Source organism: Myotis myotis, unplaced genomic scaffold (genome assembly GCF_014108235.1).
Source record: "Myotis myotis isolate mMyoMyo1 unplaced genomic scaffold, mMyoMyo1.p scaffold_m19_p_2, whole genome shotgun sequence".
Lineage (NCBI taxonomy): Eukaryota > Metazoa > Chordata > Mammalia > Chiroptera > Vespertilionidae > Myotis > Myotis myotis.
In genome coordinates this window covers 162476154-162495804 of record NW_023416324.1, presented here as the reverse complement: position 1 = coordinate 162495804, position 19651 = coordinate 162476154, and the positions used below count along the sequence as shown (strand labels likewise).

Below are 19651 nucleotides of genomic sequence, written 5' to 3'. Positions count from 1 at the left end.
AGAACCTACAACCAAGACTACTTTACCCAGCAAAACTATCATTCAGAAGTGAAGGCCAGATAAAGAGCTTCACAGATAAGGAAAAGCTAAAGGAGTTCATCACCACCAAACCAGTATTATATGAAATGCTGAAAGGTATCCTTTAAGAAGGGGAAGAAGAAGAAAAAGGTAAAGATACAAATTATGAACAACAAATACACATCTATTAACAAGTGAATCTAAAAATCAAGGGAATAAATAATCTGATGAACAGTATGAACTGGCGACTGTAATAGAATCAGGGACATAGAAAGGGAATGGACTATTCTTGGGGGCAGGGGGAAAGGGGTGTAGGGTGAGGGAAGAGATTGGGCAATAATCGTGCACCTATGGATGAGGACAGTGGGTGGGGAGTGAGGGCGGAGGGTGGGGTGGGAACTGGGTGGAGGGGAGTTATGGTGGGAAAAGAGTAACTAATGTAATCATCTGAACAATAAAGATTTAATTTAAAAAAAAGAAAAAAAGAAACTTCATGGCCCATGATCAGAAATCGGTATTTTGTAGAAGAGCCACACTCAAGGGGCCAAAGAGCCGTATGTGGCTCGCAAGCTGTAGTTTGCCGACCACTGGTAGGGTTACCCACAGTCTAGACCCGTGATGGCGAACCTATGACATGTGTGTCAGAGGTGACATGCGAACTCATTTTTTGGTTGATTTTTCTTTGTTAAATTGCATTTAAATATATAAAATAAATATCAAAAATATAAATCTTTTTTTTTACTATGGTTGCAAATATCAAAAAACTTCTATATGTGACACGGCACCAGAGTTAAGTTAGGGTTTTCCAAAATGCTGACATGCCGAGCTCAAAAGTTTCGCCATCACTGGTCTAGACCAGGGGTGGGCAAACTTTTTGACCGGAGGGCCGGAACAAAAACATGGGTGGAGTGTTTGTGTGAACTAATACATGTTAACACTGCTGCTGGTGAAGGAGCAGAGGGGAGAGCAAGAGAACCCTCCGCTCTTTCGGCTCCGCAGGCCGGATAGAACAGTTGAACGGGCCAGATCCGGCCCGTGGGCTGTAGTTTGCCCACGGCTGGTCTAGACATTCACATGAACCCAATTCTAAGGGGAAAATGTCATGATTAGCCCTTGCTAAGGATGAGGTACAGAATGCCTTCCATCCAGCATTAGATTACATGTAAGGCACTAGCAGAGTCAAAAGGCAAGAGTTTGTACTCAAAATCACTGAGCACCACTGGGAAGGTCCTCTTACCATTGCAATAAGGTTCCAGGGTTCCAGGACATCCAGCTTCATGCCCTTTGACTCTTTGGGAAGCAATTTGTTCAGAAGACGTAAAGATATTATGTACGTTGGAATAAAGCAGCCGTGGGCAAACTACGGCCCGCGGGCCGGATCCGGGCCCGTTTGAAATGAATAAAACAAACAAACAAAAAAGACCGTACCCTTTTATGTAATGATGTTTACTTTGAATTTATATTAGTTCACACAAACACTCCATCCATGCTTTTGTTCCGGCCCTCCGGAACCCATTGTGGCCCTCAAGTCAAAAAGTTTGCCCACCCCTGGAATAAAGTCTAGTGGCCTTTTTTAGACAATTCTTCCTAATATATTTTTAAATATTCTTCTAACTTCCATGCAGAGAATAGTGACAATTCCCTGATATGAAGCATAAACTTGTCCAAATAGCTAGGTAATGATAAGCTGAAATTAGGCCATCCTTTTAAACTCCCTAAACTGCTAATAGTGTTCATCACTCTAGTAGAACTAATTTCTAATTGCCTAAGTGGTAGCCCAAACATTACTTTGTAAGTCAATTGCTTAAAACTTGGATGCATTTTCTTATAGAGGTAAATTAGATATAAGGTTAGGTCCTAATAACTATAAAAACTCAGTAAATCCACTCTGTATCTATCTTATCTAATAAAAGAGAAACATGGTAATTGGTGTACAACCGCTACCCTTCCCATTGGCTAATCAGGGCGATATGCAAATTAACTGCCAGCCAAGATGTCGGCCAGCAGCCAGGCAGCTTAAACTGAACATGAGGCTTGCTTGCTTCAGTGACGGAGGACTCCAACTTTCCCCACCTGTCTTGCCGGCCTCTGAGCTTGCAGTTTAAGAAACATTGTAACAAATATAGAAGCTAAACAAAACCCCAGAAACCAGCTTTCAGTGAGCCGGGATCTCAGAGCTGGAGTTGATACAGAGTTTCGATTATAGAACCTAAACAAACCAGATACCTGCTTTCAGCAGCTGAGGCCTCAGAGCTGGAGCCAAGCCTCAGAGCTAAAGCTGGCCCAGAATAAAAAAAGAAAAAAAGAAAAAAAGGAACGGTTGGGAGCTTCAGTCCCAGCCTGAAAACAGCTCTCAGCCCCTCACCTAGACTGGCCAGGCACCTCAGTGGGGACCCCCACCCTGAAGGGTGTGTGACCAGCTGCAAACAGCCATCATCCCCTCATCCAGGCTGGCTAGGCACCCCAGTGGGGACCCCCACCCTGAACCAGGACACCCTTCAGGGCAAACCAGCCAGCCCCCACCCATGCACCAGGCCTCTATTCTATATAGTAAAAGGATAATATGCCTCCCAGCACCTGGATCAGCGGAGCTGAGAGGCCTCCCGGCACCGGGATCAGCATGACAGGGGGCAGCGCCCAAACCCCCTGATCGCCCTGCGGCTCTGTGTGTGACAGCGGGTGGGGCCACAACCTCCGTATCGGCCCTGCTCTGTTCGTGACAGGGGAAGGCACCCCAACCCCCTGATCAGCCCTGCTCTGTGACTGATAGGGGGGAACTCCCCAACCCCCTGATCACCCTGTGGCTCTGTGTGTGACAGGGTGCAGCACCCCAACCCCCCCACCCCACAGGCCCTGCTCTGTGTGTGACGGGGTAGAGCCATAACCTCCCCATCGGCCCTGCCCTGAGTGTGACAGTGGTAGCGCCCCAACCCCCTGATCGGCCCTGCTCTGTGTGTGACAGGGGGTGGTGCACCAACTCCCCTATCGGCCCTACTCTGTGAGTGACAGGGGGGAGCTCCTCAACCCCCTGATGGGCCCTGCTCTGTGCGTGACAGGGGGGAGCTCCCCAACACCCTGATGGGCCCTGCTCTGTGCGTGACAGGGGGGAGCTCCCCAACCCCCTGATGGGTCCTGCTCTTGCGTGACAGGGGGGAGCTCCCCAACCCCCTGATCGGCCCTGCTCTGTGCATGACAGAGGGGAGCTCCCCAACCCCTTGATTGACCCTGCTCTGTGCGTGACAGGGTACGGAGCCCTAACCCCCCTGATGGGCCCTGCTCTGTGCGTGACAGGGGGTGGCGCCGCAACCTCCCCATCGACCCTGCCTTGAGTGTGACGGGGCGGTGCCCCAACCCCCCAATCGGCCCTACCCTGAGCGTGACTGAGGGTGGCATCGCAACCTCCCAGTCTGCCCTGCTCTGTGCATGACAGGGGAAGGTGCCCCAACCCCCCAATCGCCCCTGCTCTGAGCCCGACCAGGGGCTGCACCTAGGGATTGGGCCTGCCCTCTGCCACCCGGGAGCAGGCCTAAGCCAGCAGGTCGTTATCTCCCGAGGGGTCCCAGACTGCGAGAGGGCACAGGCCGGGCTGAGGGACGCCCCCCTCCCCCCCGAGTGCACAAATTTTTGTGCACCGGGCCTCTAGTCTATATATAAAAGCCTATGCGACCTTTATGACTGAATGACCAGAATGACCGGTTGGCCAGTCTCTATGGCGTGCACTGACCACCAGGGGGCAGACGCTCAATGCAGGAGCTGCCCCCTGGTAGTCAGTGTGCTCCCACAGCCAACCTCCCACGGCTGGCCAACCTCCTGGGGCCCCTCCCCCCTGGTCAGCTGGCCAACCTCCCACAGCCCCTCCCCCCAGCCAGCCAGCCCCAATCAGCCCCAATCAGGACTGGGCGAGATGCCCCGATTGGCCCAATCGCCAGCCAGGCCAAGGGACCCCACCCATACATGAATTCATGCACTGGGCCTCTAGTTTAAAATATAATATAAATGGCCCTCCCTGGCCCGATAACTCAGTTGGCTGGAGTGTCATCCTGCTATGCCAAGGTTATGAGTTCAATCTCTGGTCAGGAAACATAAGAATCAGCCAATGAATGCATGAATAAGTGGGACAACTAATTGATGTTTCCCTCTCTCTCTCTAAATTCAACAAATAAATAAATTTTTAAAAATACACTACATATGTCATTATAAACCCTAACCATCATGTAAAAGAAGGTTTGTAATGTGCTTGATGTCCTACCAAGGACTCTAGTCTCCCATCTGGTATGCGGGAATGAGACTGCCTGAGACAAGGTCTCGTATAGGGAAGGCGTAGGTGGGATGGTGGGTGGAATGGGAGGGTAAGGCTGACTGAGAGCTCCAGAGGGTTGGGGTCTCACAGAGTTCTATTCTGGACACACTTGTACATCTCAGACCAACTCTCTAGTTACTCTCTTCAGGAGAAACAGCAACTTTTCATACAAAACTTGGCTTAAGAAAAATGGCTTCTATACTGCAGTTTTAGCTCAGTAACTTTTGGTGTTGCCCAGGAAATTCTTACCTGTACTTCAACTTGCCGTTCTCTTTTGACATTATGAAGCTCTTTTTGAAGAGATTTTATTCTTTTTCTTCCTTTTTCCTCCCTAGAAGAAGTAAGAATGATTTGTGTTTAGAGCAGTGTTTCTCAAACTTCAATGTGCACAAGTTTCACCTGGATGTTAAAAAACAGATTCCTGGGCTCTCCCAGAGATTTTTATTTCAGTAGGTCTGGGGCGGGGCCATGGAATCTGCATTTCTAACAAGTTCCCAGCTGATGTTCATCATGCTGGTCCATGGAGCACACTTTCAGTGACACGTTTTTTTAAAAAACATTTTTTAAAATGTTATTGATTTTAAAGACAGAGAGGAAGGAAGGAAGGAAGGAAGGGAGGGCAGGAGGGAGGAGGAGAGGGGGGTGAGAAACATCAATTTCACCCACCTGTGCTTTCATTGGTTGACTCTTGTATGTGCCCTGGCTGGAGATCAAACCCCCCAACCGTGGCGTATCAGGACACTGCTCTAATGAACTGAGCTACCCAGTCAGGGCTCAGTGATACCTTTTAAAAGACTGATTTATTTTACTAATTTGAAGGAGGATTTTTTTTTTGGCTTATCAGTGTTGTATCTAAAATTGCTGGTGCTGAATTACTTATTCTAAGTTCAAGCTCTTAGTTAAGGTGATAACCACCACATCTCTATCATACAGGCACATTCTCACCATGCAAATATCTTGTTCCCCAAGCACCTTTTACCTAATGTTTTCAGTACCACTGCTAACATTTTACTGAATCATTATTCAGTATAAAAAGTTGCAAAAGTGGTGAATTTGTAATTTTATCATTCCTTCTCCATTTATGAACTGGCATTCTTCTGTTTAAAAATAAAAGCTTCCCTTTTTCTTCCCACCCACCCCCCAAAAATAAAATAAAATAGCTACTGCTGAGAAAACTAAGAGGAGAAGGTACAGGAAGAGGATAAAAAGAATCTTTTCTACTCTGAGCACTTCACATATTCTTACCTTGCAATAACCTTATGAGTAGTCTCTATCATTATCCCTATTTGACAAATGAGGGTAATAGAGAGCTGAGGTAACGCTGTGGTGGACATGAGAATGTGCCTCGCAGACCTCCAACTACAGGGAGTGTAAGCAAACATAGCTCAAGGCTCTGAAATCCTTCACTCTGTGTGTTCTGAGGCCTCACATCCCACCGACTGCTCCCAGCCAATTTTTGAATGTGGCGGGGATAAAGGGCAGGCCCTTCCTGAGAGACCAGGGCTTTTCTGATGGCTGACTTTGGCTCAAGGACTCCCTGATGACCTTGCCCAACATTCTTCCACTGCAGGCGGTCTCTTCCAGCCAACCTCCCCTCTCCTTCACTTGGCATCAGTCCAGCATTGGGTCTGAAGGCTCCCTTCCATTTTCTTTAACTCAAGTGACTAATCTCATCTTGGCATCCATCTCTCAGAAGACACAGACCTAACACTCTTACGAACAGTAAATGGCACAGCAGGATTCAAACTCAGTACTTAAGTTTAAAACAAGCAAACAAAATAATAAAACAACATAAAGATAAACAAAACTAAACAACTGTCTTAGCTTGCTCGGGCTGCTATAACAAAAATATCAGAGGAGCCTGGTTAGTTCAAGGAAAGAGTCTTTGTTAATACCATACAATTCATCCTTTTAAACAGTACAATTTAGTGGTTTTGGGTTTATTCACAGTTGTGTAACCATCACCACTATCTAATTCCAGAACATTTTCATCATCCACCAAAAGAAACTCTGTACTCATTTGCACTCACTCTCTATCCCTCACCCCTCAGTCCTCTATTTATGAAACTTCTTTTGGGGGAGTGAGGGGTGGAGGTGGGGGTGGGGAAGATCAAGGCCTAATAGAGAAGGAGGCTTTGAGGAGCCTTCTGTGTATAAGGATGCCATCCCACCCCCTCTCATCCTTGCTGGACCTGCATAACCCAGTTTTAGCAAGAATCCTGCAAAGTCAGTTTAGATCAGCAGTTCTCAACCTGTGGGTCGAAACCCCTTTGGGGGTCAAAGGACCCTTTCACAGGGGTCGCCTAAGACCATCGGAAAACACATATATAATTATACATTGTTTTTGTGATTAATCACTATGCTTTAATTATGTTCAATTTGTAACAATGAAATTGGGGGTCACCACAACATGAGGAACTGTATTAAAGGGTCCCGGCATTAGGAAGGTTGAGAACCCCTGGTTTAGATAGAATCTCCCACCCTTGTTGACATCTGATCACCCTGGATATTCGCTCAAATTCTTCATTCCCCACCCTTGAGTCTAAGCCCTTGGTCTATCTTCAGCAACAATCCTGTTAATTTAGCAAGAATCCCCTACCCTTTATACCTCCTTTTAGGAATTTTCCATCTCACTGTTCTCACTGGTTATACATCCCCAGATGCCTTTGCTGCATTCGGAGTTGAGCCCAATCTCTCTCCCCTATTGCTATAGTTTTGACACCTATTGCAATAGTCTTGGATAAAGTCTTCCTTACCATTTTAACAAGTGTCAGAGTAACTTTTTAACAGTATATAAACTTCTCAATAAAGCTCTTTTTAAAAAACTAAATAGAAAATTGTCTAACTCATACCCATCATTAAATTGGATGTGGCTTTAAAAGTACCAATCACACAATATTTAAAGTACTAAACACCATTTGTCATTGATTTGCCCAAATCTAAATATGATTTTCCAATTTAAAGTAATCTAAATTGATGCCTATCTAACTAGAAGAAAAATGAAAAGAAATCATTATAATTAATCATATGTAAAATCAATCACTGGCAAACTGTCTACATTGAGTTTTAGACTATTTTCTCCCTCCTATTCAATGATACATATATTTATTATTTTTCTTACTTGATTAGCTTTTTCAAAATTACATTTTCATTATCCACCAAAAGTAACCCTGTACTCATTTGCACTCACTCTCCATCCCTCTCCCCTGAGCCCTCTATTTATGAAACTTCTTTTGGGAGAGTGAGATGTAGGGGTGGTTGAGGGGAAGGAAGGTCATATACAATTAGTGCACATTGTAATATTTCAAAACAGAATAGAAATATATGAGAAAAAATAGACAATCTGCCATCTCCCTTCTCCCCTCCAATTCTACTCCTATGAGGTAACCAATATCAAACCTTTTGATGTATATATACTTCCACATCTTTCTCTGTGCTCTCAAATATGTGAATGAGCAGGTATTCTTTATAGAATGATGCTCTATACATAATACTGTAACTTTTTGGCACTTATATATGTATAAGAAACATTCCTTCAATCAATCATAACTCTAATTCATTCTTTTTAATAGCTGTATGTTTTTATTTTATAAAATTAACAATCATTCAAGCACTCCCCTATTGAAGAACATTTATGCTATGTCTAGGTATTTGCATTGTGCTGCAATAAATGTTTTGCATATATATCTAATTTTTTTCCCCTATAGGCTAGATTTCCAAAAGTAGGAATGCTGGGTCAAAGGGCATATGTATTTTGTTTAGCTTTTCTGTTAACACATTTATTTTCTCCCTTAATAAAGGTTTTTGGGCCCTGGTTGGGTAGCTCAGTTGGTTAGAGTGTCATCCTGATACGCTAAAGTTGTGGCTCCCATTCCTGGTCAGAGCACATACAAGAGTCAACCAGTGAACACATTAGTAAATGGAACAATGAATCAATCTTTCTATCTCTCTTTCTCTCTCCCCTTCCTCTCTCTCTCTAAAAAAATCAATAAAAATAAATATTTGGGGGAAAAAAAGATGCTTTGTAAAAACACCCCAGTGTTAACACATTGGCCTATATTTCCTTCCAGTTCTCATTTTCTATACATGTTTTTGTTAATTTTATTATACAGATGTGATAATACTAAATTATGTCTAGCCTTTCTTTTTCTACTTAAAACTGTAACAAATATTTTCTCCATGTTATGACTTTGTAAGCAATATTTTTAACAGCTTCATAATATCATCCATCAAAATATAGACTCTCTCTTTGATTCTGTAATTCCACATATACTGAGTCAACCAAATGGAAAAATAAAAGATTCAGACATTTGATGATGCATATTTACGTACAAAAATGTACATGACACATTATTTGCTATAGCAAAAATTTGGAAACAAGCTCAATGTTCAAACTCAAGGAATGGTTAAAAAAGTTATGGACCAGTACATATGTAATAGTGAATAGTATGAAATTAAAATCATGCCGAAACTGGTTTGGTTCAGTGGATGGAGCATCGGCCTGTGGACTGAAGGGTCCCGGGTTCGATTCCGGTCAAGGGCATGTACCTTGGTTGCGGGCACATCCCCAGTGGGAGGTGTGCAGGAGGCAGCTGATCGATGTTTCTCTTTCATCGATGTTTCTAGCTCTCTATCTCTCTCCCTTCCTCTCTGTAAAAAATCAATAAAAATATATAAAATCAGGTGTGTATCTTTTCATTTTCATAAATAACTTTTTAAAAGTTTTACCAATTTATTCTCCCACCAGCAATGTATACAACTGCTCATTTTCATGCTTCCTTGCCAACTACAACTGTTAAAATAGTAGCTATTATAAACTTATAGTGGGCATTTACTGACTATGTGCCTGGAACTATCCAAAGTGTTGTATATGTATAAATTAACCTAATCTTCATAATAACGCCAGTACTGAATTTATCACCAATACTAAGGCACAAAGGAAGAGTAACAAATTCAAGGAAAAACAATTCCACCTATGCAGACAAGATCAACACTCTCTCATTCTGAGCACTCAGGGTTCATATAAAGAGACTTTTATCTTGGTCCCAAAACATTTCGGTTGTGTTGAATGTCTTAAAGCAATGAAAATCTTTGGAATTAGTTGAAAGGCGCTGGAAAAGTAAACTTCCCTCAACATGCTTTTTATTGTCACTTGTTACTGTTCAGGAATTTTCAGTGAACTCAGTCTTAAGAAAGACTACTATAGCCCTGGCTGGTTTGGCTCAGTGGATAGAGCATCAGCCTGTGGACTGAAAGGTCCCAGGTTCGATTCCAGTCAAGGGTACGTGCCTGGGTTATGGCTTGATCCCCGGTTGGGGGCGTGCAGGAGGCAGCCAATCAATGATTTTCTCTCATCATTGATGTCTCTATCTCTCTCTCCCTCTCCCTCCCTCTCTTAAATCAATAAATATATGTTTTTTAAAAAAGAATACCTTTTCACATGCAACTTCTTTCCAGTTTGCTGTGCGTGAGTCACTAAGATGAATAAAAATGTATTTTTTTTTAAAAAAGACTACTATATGTTAGGAAGAATATTCTTGGTATATTGTACATACAGATAACAGGAGCCCAGAAACTTGAATTATTGTCAGAGCAGAATTAAGAATAAAACCCAAATTTCTGACTTATAGCTATCCTCCCTGAGAAGCACAAATTTTACTTGTTTTAGAAATCAAGGACTTGTGGTAAGCTTTATAGCACTTTAAAATGCAACAAAGATGAATACCAAGAACCTACAACCAAGATTACTTTATCCAGCAAAGCTATCATTCAGAATTGAAGGTCAGATAAAGAGCTTCACAGATAAGGAAAAGCTAAAGGAGTTCATCACCACCAAACCAGTATTATATGAAATGCTGAAAGGTATCCTTTAAGAAGAGGAAGAGGAAGAAAAAGGTAAAGATACAAATTATGAACAACAAATATGCATCTATCAACAAATGAACCTAAGAATCAAGTGAATAAATAATCTGATGAACAGAATGAACTGGTGATTATAATAGAATCAGGGACATAGAAAGGGAATGGACTGATTATCCTTGGGGGGGAAAAGGGTGTGGGAGATTCGGGAAGAGACTGGACAAAAATCGTGCACCTATGGATGAGGACAGTGGGTGGGGAGTGAGGGCGGAGGGTGGGGCGGGAACTGGGAGGAGGGGAGTTATGGGGGGGAAAAAAGAGGAACAAATGTAATAATCTGAACAATAAAGATTTAATTAAAAAATAAAAAAATAAAAATAAAAATAAAAAAAAATAAAAATAAAATGCAACAAAGAAAACAAAATTAGTTTTACTCTGACCTGTCAATGATATCATAGAAATGCGTTTTGTTTTCCCTCTCTTCATTCAAACATGTCAGGAGATTGTTGAAAGTGCCTGAATTTTGCAACTCCTGCATGGTATCTGCAATCACATCACTGAGAAATTGCCTGTAAGGAGAAAAAAATATAAGTTAATAAGATTCATATTTCAATACATTCACAAAGGGCTACAGAAGTCACACAAGTTAAGACCCAGAAGGAGATCTCATCTCCTCCCCTTATCTTCCCCCTCTCCTCCCCCTCTCCCCCCAGTGGGGGTGGGGGGTAGGGTGGGGGGAAAGATCCAGAAGGAACATCATATCTAAGTTGGAATTATTTCTGAAATGCCAATGTAGTTTAGTATTAGAAAATCTACTAAAGAATTCATCACATTAATAAAGGCAAAAGGAGGAAAAACCATATAATCATTGCAATAAGTGCAGAAAAGGCATTTGGCAAAATTCAACATACACTTATTTATAAACAAACAACAAAAACTCTTAGAATACTAGAAATAAAATAGAACTTTTTTAACCTGAAAAAGTTTACATACCAAGGACTGAGAAACATTGAATGTACAGTATGATAATATATGTACATTTAAAAACATGTAAAAGTATACATATTATTTTTTTGTTTTTTATTGATTGATTTGAAAAAGAAACATCCATAATTTCAGAAAAAATAAATAAATAAAGAACCCACATTCTAGGAGTGATGGGTTGGAAATGTGGGAAATAAAAAAGAAAAGAAACATCCATCTGCTGCCCCACTCATCCATGCATTCATTGGTTGCCTCTTTTATTTTTTTTAATATATATTTTTATTGATTTCAGAGAGGAAGGGGGAGGGAGAGAGAGATAGAAACATTAATAATGAGAGAGAATCATTGATCGGATGCTTCCTGCACACCCCACACTGGGGATCGAGCCCGCAACCTGGATATGTGCCCTGACTGGGAATCGAATCATGATCTCCTGGTTCATAGGTTGATGCTCAACTACTGAGCCATGCTGGCTCTGCCTCTGGTTGCCTCTTGCATGTGCCCGGCCAACCAGGATTGAACCCACATATTGGGATGACACTCTAACCAACTGAGCTACCCAGCCAGGGCTATATGTATTGCTTAATAATACACTTACATACCTAACAAAAGAGTCACACCCAGCCAGCGTGGCTCAGTGGCTGAGCATCAACCTATGAACCAGGAGGTCACAGTTCAATTCCCGGTCAGGGCACATGCCCGGGTTGCGGGCTCAATCCCCAGTTGAAGGTGTGCAGGAGGCAGCCAATCAATGATTCTCTCATCACTGATGTTTCTATCACTCTCTCCCTCTCCCTTCCTCTCTGAAATTAATAAAAATATTTTTTAAAGTGTTACAATTTGCAAAAGAATAATTCAGAGGACAGTTTATCTGTGGAGGAAGCATGACAGTGCTGCAATCAAAGGCTTCAATTATATCTGAAATTATCTTATTAAAAATAGAAAGCCCAGGAGAAGCAAGATGGCGGCATAAGGTACAGACCTGTGCGTGCTGCCTCCCACAACAACATTGAAACCACCAACTATAAGACAAACAGCTATCATTCAGAACCATGGGAAAGCTGGCCCAGTGGAAGCTCTACAACTGGAAGGAAAGAAAGAAGAGCATTGAGACTGAGTAGGCTGTACAGAGGCGCCAAGAACAGAGGTACGGAGTCGCGCGCCAGGCGGGCTGCAACTGGATGCAGTTTTCTTCAGTCGGAAGGGGTTACAAACTCTCGAATCCACTGAGCTTGTTTGGGGTGGGATTCTGAGGCCCCAGACCCCTATGGGGGAGAGGCGGGACGGCCTTGCAGTGGGTTGGAGAGTGAGGGTGGCTTTCTCGCGGGGCTGCTCGCTGGCACTCAGGGACATGGAGACGCGGAGTTGCAGAGAGGCGAGGAGTTCGGAGACGCCATTGCTCTTTGCTCCGCCCTGGTGATTCCCGGAGACCCCACCCTACTCATTTTCCATCCCTGCCCAAGCTGTGCCAGTGGCACAAAAGGAACCACCTGCACTTTTGCAGCCTAACCCAACAAACTGTAGATTTCAACTCCTCGCATACATAAGGGACACACTCAAGAAGCAGAATCAGGTTCGGAGGAACCTGACACCCAACAGCAGACCAGAGGAGCGCAAGAATCAAGCCAAAGATTTGAAAAGTGAAGAAGCAAAAAACACCCAACCGGAAAAGCAAAATGAAAAAAGAATCCGAAAATACGAAGATAGTGTAAGGAGCCTCTGGGACAGCTTCAAGCGTACCAACATCAGAATTATAGGGGTGCCAGAAGATGAGAGAGAACAAGATATTGAAAACCTATTTGAAGAAATAATGACAGAAAACTTCCCCTACCTGGTGAAAGAAATAGACTTACAGGTCCAGGAAGTGCAGAGAACCCCAAACAAAAGGAATCCAAAGAGGACCACACCAAGACACATCATAATTAAAATGCCAAGAGCAAAAGACAAAGAGAGAATCTTAAAAGCAGCAAGAGAAAGAAACTCAGTTACCTACAAGGGAATACCCATACGACTGTCAGCTGATTTCTCAACAGAAACTTTGCAGGCCAGAAGGGAGTGGCAAGAAATATTCAAAGTGATGAATACCAAGAACCTAAACCAAGATTACTTTATCCAGCAAAGCTATCATTCAGAATTGAAGGTCAGATAAAGAGCTTCACAGATAAGGAAAAGCTAAAGGAGTTCATCACCACCAAACCAGGATTATATGAAATGCTGAAAGGTATCCTTTAAGAAGAGGAAGAAGAAGAAAAAGGTAAAGATACAAATTATGAACAACAAATATGCATCTATCAACAAGTGAATCTAAGAATCAAGTGAATAAATAATCTGATGAACAGAATGAACTGGTGATTATAATAGAATCAGGGACATAGAAAGGGAATGGACTGACTATTCCTGGGGGGGAAAGGGGTGTGGGAGATGCGGGAAGAGACTGGACAAAAATCGTGCACCTATGGATGAGGACAGTGGGTGGGGAGTGAGGGCGGAGGGTGGGGCAGGAACTGGGAGGAGGGGAGTTATGGGGGGGGGGGAAAGAGGAACAAATGTAATCATCTGAACAATAAAGATTTAATTAAAAAAAAATAGATACAGAGGCAGAGCAGCATTGAACAGACTGTCAAACTACAGTGGGAAACCTGGGGAGAGTGGGGGGGGGTCAACCGAAGGACTTGTATGCATGCATATAAGAATAACCTATGGAGCCCTAACTGGTTTGGCTCAATGGATACAGCGTCGGCCTGTGGACTCAAGGGTCCCAGGTTCGATTCCAGTCAAGGGCATGTACCTTGGTTGCGGGCACATACCCACTAGGGGGTGTGCAGGAGTTAGCTGATCGATGTTTCTCTCTCATTGATGTTTCTAACTCTCTATCCCTCTCCCTTTCTCTCTGTAAAAAATCAATAAAATATATTAAAATAATAATAATAATAAATAAATAAAACAGGGTATAACATTAAAAAAAAAAGAGAGGGATAACATTATGGTAAGGATTTTTGATAAGTGGGAGCTTGTAGTAATTGCCTCGGGCCACTAGCCAAATCCAGCCTGTAGTCTGTTTTTGAAAATAAATTTTATTGGAGTACAGCATTGCTCATTTGTTGACATATTGTCTATGGCTACTTTCACGCTACAATAGTGGAGCTGAGTAGTTGTAATAGAAAATTTATGGCCTGCAAAGCCAGAAATATTTACTGTTTGTCTCTTTACTAAAAATGTTTGTGGACCCCTGCATTACGCCCTCACCAGTAGAGTAATGTCTCTTATTAAAATCAGTCTGGCTCAGATTTGCAGACATGACAGAAAGGTGTTTACTATTAATGCCCTTTTCATTCTCAGGATGAGGCACATGGCTTTTCAGATTCTTGACTTCAATATACTTAATTATTATGAAAAAAAAAAGGTATTGAATCTTTTTATGTGAATTATTATTAATACATTACTATGTAAGTGTAATTCTTGCTAACTCTATATCAGAACATTAAATAGCAGTTTAAAATTTTTCTCCTTAAGAAAATATAAAGAGCATGGACTAGGAGTCAGGAACCTGGATTATATGGTTGTAGCTTTATCTCAAATTAGCTATGTTTAACCTTTCTGAGCCTAGGTTTACTCATCTCTAAAATGTGAGGGTTTTATTAGGGCCTTTCTTTTTTGTAAATTTAAAATGATTTAGCTTTTTCAAACTTATAAACTATTTCAAAAGTGAAGAAAAATGCAAAGAATAAAATAATGAACTTATCTATATAAACATCAAATTAGCATTTTACCATGATTGCTTTATTTTTTTAAATATTAAGTATTTAAATTGCTTTAACATCTGAATACATAAGTGATCATTTCATTTCTTTAATATTTTTTTATTAATTTCAGAGAGAAAGGGAGAGGGAGAGAGCGATAGAAACATCAATGATGAAAGAGAATCATTGATTGGCTGCCTCCTGCATGCCCCCCACTAGGGATCAAGCCCGCAATCCGGGCATGTGACCTTGACTGGAATCGAACCCGGGACCCTTGAGTCTGCAGGTCAACGCTCTATCCACTGAGCCAAACCAGCTAGGGCCATGATTGCTTTAGAGCTTTCTATTTTTTTAAATTTAATTTTGTTTTATTTCTTAAAGTATTACAAAGAGTATTACATATGTCTCCTTTTTCCCCCCCTTGACATTCCCCCGGTCTCCCCTACCCCCCAGTGTCTTGTGTCCATTGGTTATTCTTTTTTTTTTAAAATATATTTTATTGATTTCTTACAGAGAGAAAGGGAGAGGGATAGAGAGTTAGAAACATCGATGAGAGAGAAACATGGATCAGCTGCCTCCTGCACACCCCCTAGTGGGTATGTGCCCACAACCAAGGTACATGCCCTTGACCGGAATCGAACCTGGGACCCTTCAGTCTGCAGGCTGGCACTCTGTCTACTTAGCCAACCCAGTTAAGGCTGTTATACCCTCTTTTAAACATAACAGGCTTTTTTGTCAGCAAGTCGGTTGACAACAAAAACTGAAAAATGAGACAATGGAAATTGAGACTGTCTTTAAAAAACCATCAGGACTAAAACATTAGCTTGAAATTTGGCTACTTTGATGATGTCTGTCTCTTATTAATGGATAAAGCATCCCAATAGCTATCAATTTATGCCGGGCCCTTGACTGAAGCCTCATTTCTAATCCTCACATTAATGTTGCAAAGTTATTCTCATTTTTAAAAATTGCAAACAAAGACTCAATACTATTATCAGCACTCACTTTGGATACAAGAACCATCCAGAAGGGAAGAGGGCAGCCAGCCACCCTAGCACTCATTCTTTATCCACCCAGAAATACACTTTCACTTCCAAGTATGCTCTCCTTCCTTACCTATCATTCTGAATTTTTTTCAGTGTTTCTGTAGAAATTACGGACTGCCTTGCAGGTGTTTGGAGGACAAGATCTTGCACTTTGTTATATTCTTTGGCCAATTGTCCTCCTTGTCTGATTTCTGGCAACTTGGGTTCTTCTTTCAGCATTTTTGGGACCGCTGGAGGGTTTTCTGGGCTTTTTTCTTCTAAATTCATTTCAGTATTTTTCTTCTAAAAACAATGAATGATGTTTTATGTAACACAGATTTTCAGAGAGTGAAGAAACAAAGCTATACGAGGGCCTCCGCCTCCAGTTTTAACCTCATTTTTGTCTAGGAGAGAAAGGGGAAATGTAAGGCCTAGGAAGCCGTTTTTCTGATAGCCCTAGTTTGCCTCTTCCTTTATGTGTAGGCATCTGGAAAAGGAAGCAATTGTGTCAAACTGATTTACTGGTTAATAGAAATAGGAATTTTTAGAAGAGAACTTTAAGGAACTAGCTAGGTATTCTATCTAGTCCAGTCAATAATATTTTTACGTAGCATACATTATGTACAAGATAGGGCATTAGACTATAAGGAAAAGGAGAAACAGTATTTCCTGCAAGAGATCTCTTTCCAACCTTAGGTCCATTACTTCGCTTCTGAGAGAGCCCGGTATGTTAGTATAGTTTCATCATTCCATTCCATGTTTCAAACAAATGAAAAAAAAATCTACTTGGATATGTCGTTATCTATAAAAATGACTTTAAAAATGGGATAATGCTAACTAACCTTTCAACTCCAGGTTGTTATAAGGCTAAACAATGTGAAGTCTTTGAAGGAAAAAAATCCACATATATACTAAGATTAAGATTGTATATCCCATGCCATATAGGGTAATGGCATAGTAACATTTATGAAATTGAACAACTATAGTACTATGAAGTAAAAACAAAACATTATTTTAGGAGACCCATCATTTTAAAAAATATATATTTTTATTGATTTCAGAGAGGTAGGGAGAGGGAGAGAGAGAAACATCAATGATGATAGAGAATCATTGATAAGCTACCCCTGCATGCCCCACAGTGGGGACTGAGCCCACAACCCAGGCATGTGCCCTGACCAGGAATCAAACTGTGACCTCTTGGTTCATAGGTCAATGCTCAATCACTGAGGCACACCAGCCGAGCAAACCTTTATTATTTATACTTCTATAAAATCATAAGCAGAGCCCTAGCTGGTTTGGCTCACTGAATAGAGCACTGGCCTGGGAACTGAAGGGTCCCAGGTTCGATTCCAGTCAAGGGCATGTACTTTGGTTGTAGGCACATCCTCAGTAGGGAGTGTGCAGGAGGCAGCTGATCGATGCTTCTCTCTCATCGATGTTTCTAACTCTCTATCCCTCTCCCTTCCTCTCTGTAAAAAAAATCACTAAAATATATATTTTTAAAAAAATCATAAGCAGAACCTCTGTTAAGTTAGAAAATTTTGTAAGTGAAGATCATTAGCCAGAATAAAACAGCTCAAAAGTTGTGTTCTTTTATTTACTGAAGTGGTGACTGCTGCTGAAGGCTATTTATAAATTTGGGTTTTTCATTCTTTCTTAAATTTCTATGATGGCAAATTACCTTTTTTTTTTATGCCTGACAGTATCATTGTTACGTATAAGATTTCATCTTGTTAACTGAATATCTTTTTTACTCACCTGAGGATATTTTTTTCCATTTATTTTTTTTAAATATATTTTATTGATTTTTCTACAGAGAGGAAGGGAGAGGGATAGAGAGTTAGAAATGTCAATGAGAGAGAAACATCAATCAGCTGCCTCCTGCACACCCACCACTGGGGATGTGCCCACAACCAAGGCACATGCCCTTGACCGGAATCGAACCTGGGACCCTTCAGTCCGCAGGCCGATGCTCTATCCACTGAGCCAAGCCGGTCAGGGCTCCATTTATTTTTTAAGAGTGGAAAGAAGGGAGGGGTTAGGGAAGAAAAGGAGAGAGAAAGAGAGATACATCCGTTGGTTCTCTCCCACATTCACCCTGACCAGGGCTGGAAATTGAACCTGCAACCCAGGTATGTGCCCTTGATGGGGAATTGAACTCAAGACCCTTAGGTGCATGGGCTGCAGCTCTAACCACTGAGAACACTAGCCAGGGCTATTTCTTACTGAAGGAGACAGTAAGTAGGAAGGAAACACTCTCCTCTGTACTATTTTTAACTATCTTAATTCATGAACCAGAACATGCATTGAAAGGCTTAGTTCTTGGGTTTCTAATCTCTTTGCCATTCATAAACTGATAAGGAAATTAATTTGTTATAAAATATCTATTAATATCTATTAAGGTCATTTTTTAAAAAAATGTATTTTATTGATTTTTTACAGAGAGGAAGGGAGAGGGATAGAGAGTTAGAAACATCGATGAGAGAGAAACATCGATCAGCTGCCTCCTGCACACTCCCACTTGGTATGTGCCCCGCAACCAAGGTACATGCCCTTGACTGGAATCGAACCTGGGACCCTTGAGTCCGCAGGCCTACGCTCTATCCATTGAGCCAAGCCAGTTAGGGCTCTATTAAGGTCATTTTAAAATTACCCCAAAACTCATAGAATTTTAGCATTGGAAAGGACCATATAGATCATTTACAATTTGCAAATGAGAAAACTAAGGCCAAGAAAGTGAAATGAATTGCTCATAGCACACCACTAAACTGCAAAGGTCTCCTGACTCCAAATTCAGTGTTCTATTAAAATTTTGTGTAAACTTTTTTAAAAAATATTTTTTTATTAACTTCAGAGAGGAAGGGAGAGACAGAAACATCAATGATGAGAATCATTGGTTGGCTGCCTCCTGCACGTCCCCTACTGAGGATGGATGGAGCCCGTAACCCAGGCATGTGCCCTTGACCTGAATCGAACCCGGGACCCTTCAGTCCACAGGCCAACGCTCTATCCACTGAGCCAAACCAGGTAGAACTAAACTTTTAAACTTTATTTAATTTTATCTTTTAAGTCTTTATTGTTGAGACTATTACATATGTCCCCCTTCTCCCCACCACTGACCCTATCTAGCCGCTCTCCCCACCCCCACCCCAGGGCTTCACCACTCTATTGTCTGTGTCCATGGATTGTTTATATGAAAAGTTTTAAACTTTAAAAAAGCTTTACAAACCCAGCTTATACATATAATTTTTAAATTATAAGGAGCAATTAAAGGGAATTTTATCTAGTCACAATAAATATGGACTTCTTGTTCAGTTAGACATAGAAAGCAACTTACTTTCTCATTTATGTAGCAATTTTCTTCTTTTTGTATTTATTAATTTGAGAGAAAGAAATAGAGAAACATTGATTTGTTGTTCCACTTATTGATGCATTCATTGGTTGCTCTTTGTATGTGCCCTGACCCAGGTTGAAACCCACAACCTTGGTGTGTTGGGATGTGCTAACCAACTGAGCTACCTGGCAAGGGCTTAAAGCAATTTTCATTTGTCAGAAATAAGAATATATTGTGTACCAAAAAAATTACAAAGAATATATTCTGTACAGATTATATAATGTTAATTTTGCTAAACTTAATAAAGATGTACGTGGGTTATTTTTTGTTTGGAATCATTATCTTTGTCGCTCTTTGTAGACATTGGTCCACTTCCACATGGAAAGTAAGA

At 41.5% G+C, this 19651-nt stretch overlaps 1 protein-coding gene across 4 annotated transcripts in view; it reads right to left on the bottom strand.

Moving 5' to 3' along the window:
- Positions 1-19651, bottom strand: part of IQCG (IQ motif containing G) — a 48117-nt gene that overhangs the window by 19494 nt on the left and 8972 nt on the right. For all 4 annotated transcript variants that reach the window (XM_036352706.1, XM_036352707.1, XM_036352708.1 and 1 more), the window contains exons 4-6: positions 16018-16229; positions 10618-10746; positions 4568-4649 (exon numbers count right to left, since the gene is read on the bottom strand). In XM_036352706.1, coding sequence (XP_036208599.1) covers positions 4568-4649; positions 10618-10746; positions 16018-16229 — 423 coding nt within the window. The remainder of the gene's footprint in view (positions 1-4567; positions 4650-10617; positions 10747-16017; positions 16230-19651) is intronic.